Source organism: Lycorma delicatula, chromosome 4 (genome assembly GCF_047948215.1).
Source record: "Lycorma delicatula isolate Av1 chromosome 4, ASM4794821v1, whole genome shotgun sequence".
NCBI lineage: Eukaryota > Metazoa > Arthropoda > Insecta > Hemiptera > Fulgoridae > Lycorma > Lycorma delicatula.
The window spans coordinates 7,181,790-7,201,012 of NC_134458.1; the positions used below are offsets into that span (position 1 = coordinate 7,181,790).

General features: G+C 28.4%; 1 protein-coding gene across 9 annotated transcripts in view; it reads left to right on the forward strand.

The window, feature by feature from the left end:
- LOC142323075 (uncharacterized) overlaps nucleotides 1–19,223 on the forward strand; it is a 114,140-nt gene that overhangs the window by 88,025 nt on the left and 6,892 nt on the right. For all 9 annotated transcript variants that reach the window (XM_075362236.1, XM_075362235.1, XM_075362231.1 and 6 more), the window contains 5 exons: nucleotides 3,938–4,096; nucleotides 7,955–8,169; nucleotides 9,643–9,774; nucleotides 13,529–13,744; nucleotides 14,807–14,921. In XM_075362236.1, the coding sequence (XP_075218351.1) occupies nucleotides 3,938–4,096; nucleotides 7,955–8,169; nucleotides 9,643–9,774; nucleotides 13,529–13,744; nucleotides 14,807–14,921 (837 nt within the window). The remainder of the gene's footprint in view (nucleotides 1–3,937; nucleotides 4,097–7,954; nucleotides 8,170–9,642; nucleotides 9,775–13,528; nucleotides 13,745–14,806; nucleotides 14,922–19,223) is intronic.

The window sequence follows — 19,223 nt, forward strand, 5'->3', positions numbered from 1 at the left end:
ATCATAATATCCCTTTATTGTTGTGTAATTATATCATCTGGTGTAATGGGGTTTTTTCTTTTTATTGTAATTATCTAACTTTTCCTGAATGATACTTCTTTGTTATTTCATTACTTATTTACACGATAAATACATTATGATTTAACATATTAGAGTATTAGATTACCAAATATAAATAATCTAGAACTGTTTATAAAAAAAAGCTGGCCATGACTTTCTCGGCTATATCAGTCAAGTCATACAATACCTTACATAACTTTTTCATTGCAAAATCTTTCATAAAAGTTTTTATAATTGAAACATTAAGGGTCTGACTTTTATTTTAAAACATTAAAAAATTAATTTAAAAGAGAATTGTTTAAAAATATTAAAAATAAAGTATAATTTTTATGAAAGTAATGAAAAAAAATTGCTTCTCATTTTGGTCCTGAAATGTAGGTACCAAAAGCTACTTTAATGTTAATAGCCTTTAAGTGATGAAGAAAAATACAAAACATTTTTTCTAATAATACATATTAAAAGTACTATTAGTGCCAAAAAATTGGAATATGTATTATTTAGAGGTGGGGAATAGATTTGAAAAATTGTTTTCTAAAAATATTCATATAGGTTAAACTTAACAAGTTTGCTTAAGTAAAGTTTTCTGTATATCAAACATCCCTTCAATAAATACTAAAATAAGAAAAAGAAAATTTTCAAAAAGCTTTTCTGCATTTTAGATCCGCGATCTACAATTTTAAATAATTGTAGACACATCTTCTTGATACTGCTACGTAAGAAATAAAAAACGTCAAGAAATTTTTGAAAAATATTTTAACCAATGGGAGATAGAGCAAAAAAAAACATATTTCATTTTTAAGAGGTGGAGGTTGATTTTTGAAAAAAATCGTTTTTGGATTATTTATATATGCATTGTTGGTAACATATTTGCTGTAATAAAGTTTTCTCTAAAATGCCTGTGAAGGAAATTATTTGCTTTTGCAATATCCTCCACCCTTTAACAAATTTTGAAAAAAAATGACACAGAAATATTTGATCTGAATTTGAAGAAAATTATTTCAATCAATCCTGAGATATTAAGGCCAAAAGCAGTGCAACGCACATACGTATAAACATACATACATAATTATTTTACTGATATTAATCATTTAAAGATTAATATTATTCTTTTGTACTATTAAATTATATTTAAATTCTATTAAAATAAACCACCTAGTACAAAAGTATTGAGATAAGACATATCTTACCTTAATTTTTCCATGACAGTACTTTTGCAGTCACATGCTCAGTCATGATTGAAATTATTCCATTAATGCAATAACAGATGCAGGATCCTGCAAAAGTACTTTCATGGAAAAATTAAGGTACGATATGTCTTATCTAATATTCTGTAGTAAGTAGTTTATTTTAATAGAATTTTAACCTATAGATATGTTTTTTAGGTCTAGATGGACTAGCTGGACCCTAAAACCGTAAAAATTTGCAAAAAAAACCTGGTACTTCATTTTTGGCATGATCACCATACTTTCCTCTTTAATATAACTATTCTAGCTATATTCACCAGGAAAGGTATAGAAAATCTAAAAAGAGTAAAAATGTTTATTGTTAAGCAACAATTTTCATAAGTAGGCATAGATTAAGTAAGAATAAATATAAATTCTAGAAAAACTTAAATTATAAAAATGTATTCATATAAAGGAGATGATAATAAATAAATTAAATAAAACAGTCCAGTATTTATCAAGTATTGTAGAAAGATTCTTGTAAGTACAAGAAATTTTGACCAATCAAAATAGGTACGCCCTCTGATGCCATTAACACTGTTTCCTATCCAATCACAATATTATAACAGTCATAAAAACTGATAACATTCACACAGCTGACAAACACAGTAGAAAGAATTTTAATCACCAGTATGACATTATAGTTTCCATTAAGGATAAAAACAATATTACTTCGCCCATGGTTAATCAATTCAAATCCATTTATTATTTCAGATGTCTATATGTATATACAACGTACTGTATAGATATATTGCTTTTAAAATTTGTCTACAAAGAAAATGAGTGGCCTAGTATGTAAACTAAGGAATATAATACCATTTTTCTTATAAATCCACTGAGAACAAAAGTAATTATCTATAATGTACTTTTAAAAAAGGTGCCAGAACACTTGTAAATATTTATTCTCAGAAACAGCATATATTGCTAAATTTCTAATCTTGTATAGTGCTTTCTAGTTCTAATAAGTTAATTTCAGAAAAATCCAGAAAATTGGCCCAAATTTAAATGAATAAAGGTATGAATACCATTTGATGCAAAATGCATTTTAACATAAATTTGAATTCATTGTGAGACATACTTCTTGAAACAACACTAGCATAAAGTAGATTTGTGCTCCTGTAGTCATTCATGCACAACTTTTTATCTAAACCTATCCAAATAATTAAACCTATGAAGTTTTTGAAATTATCAACATCAGTATATTTCTACTGCAACTGCCTGGCAGAAGAACTCATTGATGCAGATAATATTCCTTTTGCAATTTTTTGCTTTGTATTTTTATTTTTTTTATCAAAATCACTTTCATGACATCATTGACTAATGGATAAAAGTACCTACAAATGATAAAAATAGTTTCTACTTTACTAAATCAATATAAACACTAAATTAATAGCCCAAGAAACACACATTAACTGTTACGACATAAACAAGGATCCAGTTTGCACTGAGGTTAGGTGAAACATATGATATAAAAACAAAATCAACAGTAGTACCACCTGATGGTCAAGGACAGAAAATTTTGCATACAGGCTAGCTGTAAGTAATTTCCATTTAATCTACACAAGTAAGGTGCATGTGGAAACACAAAACGAATAACTAAACCATTACATGTGTTTGTATGAGATACACATGGCCTAATTGCAATGTTTTGTCTGTCTAAATCCCTGTTTATATATTTTTTATATTAGTACTTTTGGGTCTACATAATCAAAAGCATTTCTAAGATCCAATAAGACAAGAACTACACACTTTCCATCATTAATCCCATTTAACATTCCTTCAATAAAGCAGCAAGCTGCATCAATAGATTTTTTTTACTTAATAGAACTTTTATGATAGTTTGGAATTATATTACATTTATTAAGACAGAATTTCATTCATTCTCTTATAAGTTATATGTTCAAAGACCTTAGATACTGCTAGGAGAATGAAGATGAGACTATAATTGCCAGTATTTTTGCAATTACCTGTATAAAAATAAACCTTTACAATCTTTAAAAGATCAGAAAAGATTCCTTACTCCAAGCAAGAATTAATAACAAAAACTCTATTGAATCTACTAGTTCTATTCGGCCAGCTCTTTATGTCTCACGATTATAATTCCACCTATTCTAATCCAATATTGTTTACATCTTTCTTCTTAAAGTACTGTCTCTTTTATTATTAATAATTTCCCAGTTAGTTTTACTATGATTAGTAGAATTAAATATTGTGTTATCTATATATAATCGTTAGTCATCTACCACTGTACTATCATATTATTGTTTTAATTCTTTTCTTTTACTTCATTAGACTTGTCCACTGAATTTTACTGGCAGAAAATTTAATGTCATTAACCACTACCAATAAATCTAAGCAGAATTGGGAAAACTGCACTTAACCTTGTGTAACTCCATCAACTGGAATCAGTTTATTAAATATAACTTAGATCATTGGTATTTTATCTTCGCACACTTCACTTTCCAGGATTCTAAACCCTTATATCATCTTCCAAGCGGTAATCATATTTATGGGAGTTTTTTTTTTTTTTTTTTTAGAAAGTATAGCAAACGTAGTATAATAGGATGAGATATTTTTATATTGATATTACTTATTTATATTGTTTGATGAAATTTACTTCAGATATATAAATAACTTATTTTACTTTCTTACAGATTATTAGAAGTGGGAATAGAATATTATTACAGAATGTAAAGTCTAAGAAAGATAACTTATGTGATATGAATTTGGAAATACAACGTAGAGCCGATGAAGCCCATAGAAGAGAAGGGGAATTGAAATTGTATCATCAGTATACATTCCTACATCCAAATGTAAGATCTTTTTTTTTTTACATTTATTATTTATTTTTTTAATTTATTCAAACATAAAAAACTTTCTATCAAAATTAAAATTTGATCTGCATTTAACTGATTATTTGGTTATACAATGTAGTGTAACTACAAAAAATCTTAAGCAGGGAAATGAATTATTCTGATCTGGCTCAATGTCGTACAGTGGGTTGATCCATTATCCTTAATTTTTTTTTTCTGGATAGATGACATGGAAGTTGGACTGGCAGTTACAGTGACTCCATCTACATGCCTGGAGCACCTGCTTCCTTAAGTGGCGCTTACTGATGGGGTATGGTTCTGCCTACAGGATTGTCTAGAGGCTCATTTTCTTTTTTGGGAGTTATACAAAATGCGAAGTTGGGACTCGTATGCTTTTTGAATAAAATTGGACCTCATATTCTGCCAATATTAAAATTATTTTAACTACATAAAATAAAAAATCAGAATTACATGTATATATGCCTATGAAGTGTGTAAGTGTGTTGGGCCTGCTTGGTTGTAGGTTTTGTAGAATTATATTTAAATAATTCATTACTTATTTATTTTATATTAAGTCTATGACCAAGATAACAGAAATAAATCATTATTGCAGCTAATAAACAATATATCACAACATATAAACATTTTATAATGACCACATTTTCTACCCAAATTGAATTTCTTCAAACTTCTATTGAGTCTTGATTTTATTTACATTACTTTTCTCAGAATTTAATTATTTAAAAATTTAATTTTTTGCTTCAAAAGACTTCTGGGAGTAATAGTAAAACTTAGCAAATCAGCCTGTGTATTAGAGCAAACATAAGTAAAAGTATAAGAAAATTGAGTCACTTAGGGATGTATCTAAATTTTGAAAATAAAATCATCACTTACCTCCTCAACTTTACAAATTCTTATCAAAAGTGCTATGGAAGAGTAAAACCCATAATACATTATATGAGGCTTCTTGGAGACATTATCAGTCTACCTGTGACAAATGAATAACCAGTTAGCATGTAAGATTAGATTACTAGCTATGCAGTTTTCAGCTTGGATTACACCAATACACACTGCTATAGGAATTTTTCTTCTCTATTTTCTGTTTGACACTGTCTTAAATCTTGCTTTTGTTGTAATTATAGAATTTTACACAGCCTTAAGACAACAATGGTTATAAGTCGGCTATAGTTGTACATTTGTTCTTAGTATAATTGTTTTCTATTCATTTGTAATTTTTCAGTACATTATGATATCTAGATTAATTATTATCACTGTAGTGCTATGTATAAGCTTCTAATTTAAAGTTAACATTTTTTTTTTTAATGACAAGCATGTTAGTTTTTTGTTATTATCTGAAGTGAATTATATTTAAGTATGTAACTGCATTTAACTTACATGGATTTAATGGTAAAAATATTAATACAACTGGTTGTAAAGGTGAATGATGAATTATAAAAAAAGATACTACGTGAACTATGTGGTGTGTGTGGTGTGACATAATTGCACATCATTGCAGCATTTATTTAAAGGGATTTACCACTTATCTGAATGCCCATTTGGTTATTGGAGTCCATTAGAAACTAGTGTGGTCACTGAAATACTATTTAAAAATGTTTTTGTAGACCTACCATTTTATCTACAATAGATTTTTGGGTTTTTTTTTTATTTTCATGTAGTTCTGTAAATGGAGAGATCATTCTATTTTACTTTCTGGGTCAACATTCTTGATTTAATCACATTTGTCACATAGTTCACATGGTTTATTGGATTCCTTCGGTTGTTATTCATTTTGGATTTAGCTACTTTTTATTAAAATCTTAATTTGTATTTGTGTACAATAAAGTCTCATAATTCTGAATTTTTTTTTGTCATAGAAGTTTTAAGCTTTATTACATCTGGATTGTACTTTCAGTACATGTGCTGGGCTCGTAACTGTTTTATTAACTGCATGAAATATGAGTAACTGTGTTTGTTGAATAAACTTTTCTAAAACATAATACCATACAGAATAATCACTACCTAGCAGTACATTTGTCCTGTTACTGACTTCATCAAATCCACTTTAAAAAATCTAATTTGCCCATTCCCTCCCTGTCCAGATATTATATTCTACTTCATCTTTATCATTGAAACATTTAAAGGACAAAGGAATTTAAGGTTATGCATTATAGTATTGTAACTGAATTACTACTATCAGTTGTTTTTATGGTATTTTTCTGATGGATGACTTTTCAATTTCTTTTTTCAATGAATGTAATATGGTAGTCATTGTTAATTTTTGGTGACTTTCTTGGAGTTTAAGCACATCAAGCTGTTGTTCTCTTAGAAGACATTAGCCCATAAAGTTGTGTTCAGAGAGTTTTCCTTCCAACTTGCTTCAGTGTATTAAAAGTGAACCTAACTCTATTAGCTTATAAATAGTTTCTGTGTCTTACTCATGGGCATAAAATGTTTTTAAACGTTCTAATTCATATGAAGTTTCATTTCTTTCAAATCAGTAGGTTATTAAGTAGGAATCCACTGGCTGCATCTAACATTGCGAATATAATAATATGTTTGAAAGTACTGTGACCATATTAAAATTCTTCATCAATCTTTCAGACACTGTATGGATCATGTCAGTTTATCCATTTTGGTTTTTCTCAGCAACTGATGTTGATAGCCTTTCCTAATACATTTTATACCCAATGCTTTTTTCATTTTATATGAGCTTTTCACCCATCTTTTCACATTACTCTTTAATTGTGATACTGATAACCATATACATTTCTGGGCCTCCGTGAATGTTTGTAGCATTACATCCTTCTGAGACCTAAAAGTCAATGATCGTTTTCTTTTCTAGTTCATGTCTGTGTTTTTAAGCTCCCTCGTAAAGAAATTATTCCAGTTGTTCTGTATTAAGTGATTTTGTTTACAAGTTTAAAATCAACACGTTTGGGCCAATAGTTCCAAAGAAAATGGTAAATTTTATTTTTATTAAAGTTTTAGAACTTGAACGCTTTACAATTTATGAATTTTTATTTCATTATATGATGATATAAATATGATAAATGTTTATTATATATGACTTATTAACTAACCGATATTAAGTTGACAGTATTATTAAAGGATAACTGAAATATCCTTGAAATTGAAATATTATGAAATTGTTAAAGGATAAAAGAAGAACTGATAATGCATGCATCTTAGGTATCATAACCATAAGGTAGTAGATGATCTGACACAAAACACCAATCCCTCCAAAAAATGGCATAACCATCCATTACAAAATAATCAGTATTCCATTCCAGGCTTACTAAGAAAACTTACGTGTGAAATGGTTTCTCATTACCTTCTTTATTAAGCTGAATATATTTTTGTTTTTCAACATACTAAGCCAATATGAATTGGAGGTGATATTCAGCTCTAAGGCGCATCTTCGCCCTGTTAGCTATTTGAAATGGCTTTATAACGAATATCGTTACTCTCATAAAAAAACAGGTCTTACTAGTGGTATTTATTTCTCAATGTTTTAAATAGTTACTAGAAAGACTGAGACAGATAATGTAACAAAGGAATTTAGCTTACCCCTTTCTGTGGAAAACTGTATTATATTTGCTTTCTCTAGTCAGTGAGAGGTAATACTGAAACATAATTGGACATTATTAATCTTGTTTTTTGACATCCTTTTGTATATTAAGTGAATTTAATATAGAAAAATGAAAATCTTTTGTCAGGTTTATTTTAGGATACCTTAATAGTGAAAACTTTGACTCTAGATTTCAATTTTTTCATTTATATTGATGTTATGTAAATTTTAATCGGTTTAAACCATTATATTTTATAGTATATAATTAATTGGGAATAATATATTTTCAGCAATATCGTAGACAGAATGAATATTTCAATAACAAAACATTGAGAGATGGAACTGAAAACAATAAAGGAAAAACTGACAGTAAAAATTTTAACAACAATAACAAAAACTGGAGCGAAGTAAGTCCTAAAGATAAACTGAAAGCAGAAATAGAAATTCTGAAGTCTACTAACATTAAAATGAAGACTGAAATGTTGCAATTTATGAGTGAAATGGAGTAAGTATAATCCACCCATATAACATTTGGTTATTAAAGATGTGATTAATTTATGGCTTTACCTTCTTACTGCTTCCCCTTTTACAATATGTTTACAAATGGTCTGTTATAAATAAAGGGAATGTTAGTAAAGATAGGAAAGAAAAATCCAACTGACTTGCTGTTAACTTGAAAGATAGTGCATATAAATGTAATTTTCAATACCACACACTGTACCCATATTTTAAGGTTGTGTGTGTGAGGGGGGATTCACACTGTTCATATTTTCTATTAGTACAATAAATATATCAATTGTAGGTGACCTCAATTGAGGTAGTCATGCTCAAGAAAAACATAGAACAAGCATACCAAGAAAAATGCAGATTGAAGTGTTTTTCTATTGCCTTTGTCACTATCCAATTAGTAACTTACTATCCAGTTTTACGTCAGTATGTCAATCCCTCCAAAATATGGAGATATTAATACAATTGACATCTACACTTAGTTCAAATTTTGAAAAGCTCATGCTTAAGTATGTGAACTTCAATGTTTTGCTGTGATTAACCATTACTCATATAGTAGTAGTAGTAGCAGTAATTCTATGTGTCTGTGTAATAAATTTTTAAAAATGACTTTTAAATTTGTTACAAACCATATATAAAGCAGTTTTATTTAGATGTCAACATTTTTTGTGTATCTCTTAACATTGGTAAAAATATTGATCCCAGAAAAAATTTGACATGGGTGACACAATGAATTGCAGGTTTTTAAGGTCTGAAATAAAGAGCTTAAAAACTAATCGTAGAAGAGTTATGTTTATAACAGAATCTTTTTAAAATAAGAACTGAGTTAGTGAACAGTGTATTAAGATAACCAAGTTGAAATAATTTGGTAAGAGAGTGATATATAGAAGGAAATGTTTGTTGAGGAAGACACAAATTTATATGTACAAAATATATAACTAAGGATTGAGGATGAAGTAAGTAAAAAAAGTAAGGTTAAAAAAATTGGTACAGAACAGAAAAGAATATAGAGTAATATCTGACCATTATTAATCTGTGATATTTTAATGACTCTTCACGTAGTCTGACTAATATTTTATATCCCAGTTTGAGTAAATTTGATATAATATTGAGTAGTATCAAATATTTTTGTATGATTATATAATATAATGTGTAATGATTGTATAATTATTATTTATTATATTTTTTTTTTTTTTTTAAGGAATTTACGGACTAATATTCTGATTTCATAATAATGAATGGTAACTTAGTTTTGGTATTTTAGATAATAGCAGCAACTTTCTATAGGGATTTTCTGCAAAATAAGTTTCTGATGTAAAAATAAAACAAGATTAGTCAACTGGTTTGTAACATTTGGTTTCTTATTAACATCTCATGTTAATAGGTATGAACATTACTTTTAAGTATGCTTTTTATAGTAAATATATCACCAAGTTTTTTAAAATCTTTTATATATTTTAAATCTGCTCAGGAGATACAATGAAAATATGAATTCATTGAAAACTCAAGAAATGGAAAGAATAAAACAAATGTCAAAAGTAACAAGTTATTTTAAAGAATTGATGAAAGGTGATGATAAAAGTGAAAAGGAGAATTATGAACAGTTAAGTTATATTTTTATTCTTTTTTATGAGTTACTTTTGTAGTCTTTATTATATTATGGTTTGTCACAAATAATTTCAATTTGTAATCGATTATAAAAGTGAATCTGTCTATATATTGGCTGTCTGCTAGAATTCATGTAAATTAACATTTCCATTTTTGCTTGTTTCTAAAATTTCTGTGGTCATATACTGCAGAGAAAATGAGATGTATTAGTGTGATGCAAGGCCTGTTGTATATTTTACTTCTGGTCTTTGATTAGCGTCAATAGCATTACATTAAAATAAATGCAAAACAGTGGCACTGATAAATATCACCTTAACAATATGCTGCACTTAATAAATTACAAAAGCTAACTCAGAGCAATTACTAAGGTAATACTAATCTAATCCAATAGGTATTACTAATCTAATACAGTATTGTCAATATCATCGGTATGTGATAAGCAAGATAGTGATGCTGGTCTTCATCATGTCAGTGGATTAACGGATTAACTCAGTGTAGAAATTGTTTATGAACTACTGTCATTTTGTTTCAATAAATTAATTTTTTGTGTAGATATCTGAGTGATTTTGTTAAGAGAGAAAAAACTATTATAACCGTTTGAGAATTTTTCATATTTCTCTATCATATCATGAACACAATAATCTGATTGTGGTCAATACGTTTTACAACATCCACAATGATATTGCAAATGTTCTTAAAAAATTCAAATTTTCTTCCTTTTTTGGCTCAATGAATTAATTCGCCATAGATTCTTGTGATGCTTGTATGTGGAAATATGGAAATTGAATTTTTTAGCTTTTGAAAAAAATTCTGTGCCTGACTGGCACAGAAACCCTAGACAACCGGAGAAAGGCTTAAATGCTACCACTTCATCACAGAGATCGGCGGATCAATTTTATTTACTATAAAACTTTTAAGTTAATTTTACATTGATTATCATTTCCAACTTGGTAATCTCATAATTCTAGTAAAGTACTTTCCTTGTTTTCTAGTAAATCATCACATACTTTTGCTTAATCACTCAGATAATTGATTACAAGCTTGATTACCTTCCTGATGATCACATTGTTTCTCTATTTACAATTTAATTAACAGGTTTCTTTCTTTACTAGTTAAAAAACTAATACTATTAAACATTTACTGAATAAAATTGAATCAAATTTATTTGAGAGTTTGTTAACATACTGCATAATCTGAAACTGTGTGCCTCACTGCTGGATCTTTCTACTAAATTGATGATAATCATATTGGTTCTATGATCAGAAAGAAAAATCCTTCTATCCTTTCTTCCAGTCTTTGTAAATCATATATATTTTTTAGTATATTACTGGTTGTTTTCTGTAGACAGAGTTGCTTATTAGGATTGCCCTTCTTGACACTTCCCCCTTTTGTCCATTATGTAAAATCCATATACATGCTAGTGTCAATAGTGATGTAGCGGGTTTATGCTGTACAGTAATCTTTGAGTCAGTTACCTTATAAATTCTTTTCACATTGAAAAATGTTTCACTGTTAGACAGATATCTATCTCCCAGTATCAGTTTATTGCATTTGGATCAGTTAAAAAGGAAAAGAAAACTAAAAGAAGAAGTTGATTCATCTTACATCAGATGCTCTGGTTTTTATCCCTAAGAAACTTCTAGAAAGTTTGAATAGCTGTACTAGTCATGGAGAATCAGTCAGTCATCAGAGAAGCTAGAAATCTCCTGCTGTGTTTGTTACTCTCCTTTCAGTTAATCATTTTTTTGACATAAACCCTCTCATACTCCCCAACCTTCTTTTAATTAAACTCTTACTTCAGATTCTAAATAAAACCAGTTAATCTATAAAAAAAAATCCAAACCAATAAATTTTAATAACTTGTGGTGGCCCTCATAATATATAGTCATAAGTCATCCAGTAAATAAAGGAATTTGTTCAATAATATAGAATTACAAAACAGGCGACACAGGTTCCTACAGCAGTCTTACAAAATTTATTTACTAACCATTTATTTCCTGATACAGAAACATGTGGCCAGTCATGTCACTGTACTTTTTAATACATATTACTCCATCATTTTTTAAAACTTAATTATTCAGTGTGCCAGCGCCCCGTACAGTTAAGGAGATGAAACATATAGTCCAGCTACAATTAATAAAATTCCTGTGAAGATGCTCAAATAAACTATACAGACTCGCTGAGTATCTATGGGAAAATATTGATCATCTGAAAAATGTTATTTTTATGTTATAGAATCTTTTAAAGGTAATTTAGATTCTTTTGTGAATGAAGTTTGTTTATATGTTTAAAAATAAAATAAATGAAAAATGTATTGTTAAAATCACCCGGTTCATTGATGTACCTTTAAAAAATTAATAAAAAAAATTTTAATGCTTTTCTGTATTTAAACATCTTACTAAAAAGTAAAAAATAATATTTAAAAAAATAAAGGACTACTAAAAAATTAAATTCAGCATACAAAATAATTCAATTCAATTCGAGGAAAAACAATGAAAAGCACGGAGTGTGACCTCAGTTCTATTTTGCACCTTAACTGTAGTTCATCCAAAGAGATTTACTACGTATTGTATACTGAATCTATCATTCCCATTTTCCATCAAAACCTTTGTCATATTTAAAGAATTTATATAGATAATGAATATAAAACACACCCCATGCTTTTCAATGTGGTCTTGCAAAAATAGACAACTTTATACATATTATTTATTGAAAACAAAATTATCTTCTATTTATGTTTACCGGGTAATCCATTGTTTGGATCGTTTTTCCCTCAGATTGAATTGGATTATTTTGTACGGTAATTTAATTTAGCAGTAGTCCTTTACTTTTGAAAATATTATTTTTTTACTTTTTAATGATTTTTAGATATAGAAAAGCATATGTTTTAAAATTTTTTATTTATTTTTGGTCGCAGTAATTTTTTATTATATACTTAAATACAAACTAATTAATCACATTGCACTCTATGACACTAAAAACTGTACTCTAAAATTAACACTGATCTTGTGAATGTATAAATGTAAAATGTATAGGTATGTGAAAACATAAAAACATTATGGTGGTGTAAAACTGCGATTGTCACTGATGTTTGTTTTTTTTTTAATGACATGTTTTTAAAATGTAATTTTATATTTTTTATTTAATTAATTACATTTAAATTTTTTCATATAATTACAATGTTTTATAATTTAGAATAACTGCTATAGAATCTATTTATATTGAATATAAATAACCAGTGTATAATCTATGAAAAAAGAGTTAATATTACTAATATATTAAAATATGCCAAAACATACTGATACCATGGAAGCATGAGCTGTGGAACAAAAGTGAGTTAAAGAAAAGCATGTAAAAAAAAAGTATTTTTTGCTTTTTAGTCTTCAGTTACAGTTTATTTAAGTTTTAAATTTGATGTACATTTATTTATTCTGTTTTTAGTTATTTTGAGTAATTTTAATCCCTTAAGAACGATTTTACTAGCTGATTTCATATTCATTTAACTCATTGTTAACTTGTTAAGCTACTAAATCATAAGTTAATACTTGTAAATTTTTACTAAACACTTTCTATAGATTTTCATCAATTAACTTTTTTGTTTAAGGTAACTCATACCTTTTAGTACTCTTTATAAGAATAAAGTCCTTTCTTACAAAATAAAAACAAAAAATATGTACTAAGAAAATTCTACATCTTGCATAGATTTTTTAACCGGTTTATTATATAACTACTTCCCTCTTTATTTTTAGATTATCATCTGCTGAATACCTTGAATACTGGAGGAAGAAATCTAAAATTGTGCAGAATGAATTAAAACAAGAAATTGTATTTTTAGATGATGCAATTAAAGTAGCTGAATTGGTCCATGAATTCTCTTTAAAATATGAATTAGAAAAACTGAAACAGCTGTTTTCTAAAAAACTTCAGCTGGAAAGTGGACGAGATAAACTTTCAAACCTTTTTGAGTAAGTTCATGTTTAAAGTAAAATTCCATTTTTATAATTTTTTTTTTTGTGGAATAAACCAATTTAGGTATTGTGTTAGAAAATTCATTTGTTTATAACTTGCTAGTACTTTTTAAAACAATTTTTGACGGATATATCAACTTTACATAACTGGTCCAGCCCCTCTCTTCCTTGCACATAGCACTTGAACTCCAGGTGTAACCCAATTCTGATCTTAACAATTTTCTTTGTGAGAAAGCAAAAAAAGTAAATAAAGCCAAAATAATCTTTGTGAATGTCTAGAAAAGCTCGAATAGGTTGTTTTTCGAAAGGCTGAAACGAGACTTGATATAATTATTGAAGTTGTTTTTCTGTGAAAATTTATTACGAAGATCAGGGAGGGGAAAAGCTAAGTAAAGTAGCTTGACATAATATTTTGATGGCTCCTGATGCATCTCTGTACAGTATCAGTCTTGACTGTTATCAATTTTTAGTATACTTGATTAATCACTTTTAATTATTTTATTAATATTTTTCAGTTGATTATGATCTCAAAGTGATTACAGCTGTTAATCTCTTTAAATCAATCTCATCTTTAAAATCAAAAAACTTGATATTTTAATCAATTTCATATTTTTTTATCAGTCATCCTCATTTTCAGTATTAGAATAATTTATTTTTTTATAATTTATTTAATATCCTTATCTTTGATTTATTTATCGTGGATTTAAGAAAAACGTCATTAAAGCAATAAGTTATTTTGATTTTTTTTCTTATTTTAAAAAGCGTTGTAAGAATTAAAGTTATAAATGAATGATAATGATGAAAAGATAAACCTACTTCTTGAAGATCTTCTTTTTTACAAGATAGTAACAGTAATTCAGTATTTTCCTAAAACTGACTTGTATTTTTTTTAATGCATTTAAAAAGAAGGTAATTAGAGTTAGGAGTAAGAATTCAGTCATTATTATTGAAGAGAATGTGCACTAATTCCTTGTGATGTTCCAGGTGCATTAGAACCACCAGATTGTAAAGAGGTGTAGAACTTTATCTATGATCAATTATGTATTTGTTTGGTTTTAGATGTTCCTATAGAGAACCATGGATATGGTGGAAAGAAGAATGTAAGATGTGGAAAGCTGATCAAAAAGAAAGAAAGAAACTTTTGACTCAAATATATTTGAAACTAGAAACAATGGTAAATATCTTGCAGTAGAGAATAATAATTTTAGTATTTTGTTCTCATTGCTTCAAATAAATGAAATTATTTCAATCTTTATACTTTTAGCAAGTTACATACACAAATCTAAGGATCGTAATTTGAACTTCATTATTTGGTGATGTTATACATTTCATGGTGTGTGAAAATACAGTTGACCTTTTTTGGTATGTTTTAACAATTGCCAATGTTTTGTATGTTTTAATAATGTTTCACAGAACTCAATCAAAGTTAGACAATAATAATTTCTTGCCAACTTGTAAATCAATATTTATTGTTTAGACTGAATTTATTGACTTCACTATTAAACGTTACAATTAAGATGAATAATTAGGTTTATAGCGGTACAAAAAAAGCAATATTTGTGATGAAGATATTTGTGGAGAGGTTGCTACTCTCACCATGTTATAAAGTAGGTTATGTACCTGTACCAATCAAAATAATTATTTTCAATCATAAAAGGTACATTCATTCTTACTAATTATGTTAATACACCTGAAATAAATAAATAAGTCACATTAGGTTTCCAAAATCAGCAGTTATTATGATTTATTTTTAATTATAAGAAAACCTAATGGAATGTCTGGGAAAGATAGTCAGTACGAGTGATGGAGGCATACAAACTCCTTAGCAGTTAACAGCTGAGGTGTTTTGTGATTTGAGAATTTCTGGTGTAAATTAATAATTTAAAAAAATATTGTTTTTAGTAAACTAAGAATAGTTAATGTTTATTTAAATAAGGGATACAGTCACAAGCGCTATATCTGAAAATAAAAATGTCATTGTAGTTATTGATTTTAAGTTTTTTTTTTTTTTTTGAATAGGGCAAAGGAAAGATTACTAATTAAATTCATAGGTTTTGTTAATTTATATGAAAAGAAATTTCTAAAAAATAAAATAAAGGTGAAATAATATTGTTGACTGACCATTTATTAACATTAAGTTCTCCAAAACAAAATTTTCTTGATTAATGTTTTGTTTTCTTAATGTTCAAAATATTTTCTTAATGTTTGGCTTTGAAAAATTGTGTAAAAATTCCTTCATTCCGATTAAGAATTTGTATTCTAATTTTCCAATCAGTTTGCTTTTAATTTTTATCGGCCTGATGGATAATATGTATTCAGCAATGTCTATGAATGAATATTTTTTTTTTTTTTAATATTACACTCCATTGAAAATTGACTAAAATAGATCATACTGTTTGGGGCTACTATCATCTAAGTTTTAAATTACTATTAGTTACTTTGCCTTTTTAAGAAAATTATTAATTAAAACATAAAATATGATTTTTATAATAATAACACCTCATTCTTTTGAATACTTGTCCTATTCATTTTCAGCCCAACATCTTTTGGAACTCAGTAATTGTAGACAGTAACATTCTATCTTATTCATCACTGTTTAGAAATTACCTTATTTCTGTCAAGAAAAAATAACAAATTAATATGAGGGTAAGTCAGTTATTATCCGCAATGTAGTTATAAATTTTATTGCGATACAAATACGAAACTTACATATACATCATTTTTCAACATAGTCCCCTTGCATTTCAATGCACTTGGTCCATCATTGTTGCACAAGCTTCCTGATGCCCTCATAAAAGAAGGTTTTCGGTTGAGCTGCGAGCAAGGAATATCACTGTTTCTTTCACTGTTTCTTCCAAGGTAAATCGACGGCCCCTTAATGCCTCTTTGAGTGGACCAAACAAATGGTAGTCAGAAGGGGCAAGATCAGGACTATATGGAGAATGAGCCAGTACTTCAAAGTTGAGTTTCTGGAGCGTTTCAGCAGTGTGGGAATCGGTATGTGGACAGGCATTGTCGTGCAACAACACAACACCTTTCGACAGCAGTCCTTGGTATTTGCTTCGAATTGCAGGCTTCAGCTTGGCAGTAAGCATTTCACTGTAATGCGTACTGTTTATTGTCGTGCCCCTTTCCTCATAATGTTCCAGTACTGGGCCTTGTGAGTCCCAAAAAACCTAAACATCAGTTTTCCTGCAGACGGTTGGGTCTTGAACTTTCTTCTGCAGGGCAAATTTGAATGTTTCCATTCCATACTCTGCCGTTTACTCTCTGGCTTGTAATGATGTATCCATGTTTCTTCACCAGTGATGATTCTGTGTAAGAAGATACAATAAATACCATAGCGATCCAAATGTTTTTGGCAGATGTCCAAGCGCATTAGTTCATGCAACTGTGTGAGTTGTTTTGGGACCCATCTTGCACAGACTTTATGAAACCCAAATCTGTTGTGGATGATTTTGTAGGCAGAACCGTGATTAATTTACATTGTGTACCACTTCATCAATAGTTACTTGTCTGTCTAAAAAACCATGTCACGTGCACGCTCAATGTTTTCCTCATTTGTGGCGGTAAATGGTCATCCAGCTCCTTCATCATGCGTAACACTTGTGCAACCATTTTTGAATTTTTCAATCCATTTGTAGACACTCCGTTGAAGCAACACACTGTTCCCGTACTGTACCGAAAGTCTTCAATTAATTTTGGCCCCTGATACATCTTCCAACCACAAAAAACGGATCACTGAATGTTGCTATTCTTTGGTGCAAACAGAAAGCAGAGCAGCCATGGTTAACAGCAGGGAGCGATAATGGAACTAACCTAGCAGCATCAAACCTGCACAGACATAACAGCAACTAAACCACGCATGCATCATTTATGCAACACGATAGTACTACCAACATAAACAAAAATATAACTAAATTGCGGATAATAATTGACTTACCTTCATATATTATTTAATTTTACAGAAAATTTTGAAAATATTAACTTGACATCATTGTTCTCTAATAATTTAAATTTAAGCATTCTTACCTTCTCTAAATTTTCAAATTACTTTACAATTTTTGTAAACCTTTTTTCATTACTTTTTGTCATAATTGTTTCCTTTTATATCTATTTTAAAACATATTTATAAAATCTCTGAATAAAAAATAACATCCATAACATGTTTATAAAATCTCTTATCAAATCTATAGGTGAGAATTTAGATGAACAGTTTATCTGCAGTATTAGTTGCTAAAATTCAGAAACAGAAAATATTGACTGAGATGATGACCAAATATTTACAGAAAATTATGATAGACATATTAAAACATTTAAAAAAAAAAATAATGTATTACAATACTTGAGGATGGAGAAAAAATGTTCCAAACATACCTTATATTATGATAGAACACAGCTTATTTGGTGAATATTATCATTCCAAAAAAAAATAAAAATATATATACGTAAATTCAATTAAATCTAAGACATGTAGACAACATTTTCGATAAGCTTAATTTTATAAGCTTTAATTTTTTAAGTTACCAACTCTACAAAAAAAATAATAAAAATACCAAAAAATGAAATTATATTAAAAAAAATTTTTCAAATAAAAATTCAAGCCAAACAGACTCATGACATTTTCCCCAAAAATCCATCCTAGGTTTTTCAAGTATAATTGCACGCACAATGATGTGTACTCACACACATACACACAATACTGAACAAACTGAATTTGAATTGAAAAACTTTATGATTTTTGACAAAACATCATGTGAATGTAATCTCATTTTTATTTTTTCCTTTGGCTTTATTGATTTTTTTTATCTAATTTAATTTTTTAATATGTATATGCTTGATAGTCTAGAAAATTAAAAAGAAGAAAATACTGTAAACGTATTTCTAATTGTGTTTATATTATATATGCTTAAATATACAAGGGGCAACTGAGCTGTAATGCACATTCAAATATAACAGGAGAACAAAACATCACACGAAGCAAAAAGTTGCTACCATCTTGTAGTTTTATTTCTCTACTACTAACATTTGAAAACTCGTTGACCCACACCCTCCCATTTTCTATCATTCACCATTGTCAAGTATGCCTGCTATGTCAACACATCTCTAACATTGTACAGCAATTGAATTTTTAACAGTGGAAAAATTGAACACTAATGAATTCATAGTTGTCTAAAAATATGGTGATGAAACTGTTGATCAAAGTAATGTAAGTAGATGAGCAATAAAACTTTCTGCATCAGAATTTGGTAAAGTGAATATTGATGATAAACCTAGCAGTAGCTGACCAGTTTCTATGACTGATAAGAAGCACAAATGGAGGTGGATGAATTGATTCAAATTGACCATCAAAAAATATGTTAAAACACCTTAAAAGATGTTTGCCATGTTTGACAATCCACAGAGGTGATAATTCTGCAACATAATAATGCTCGACCACACACATCAAATACAACCACTGAGGCTTTTGTGAAGT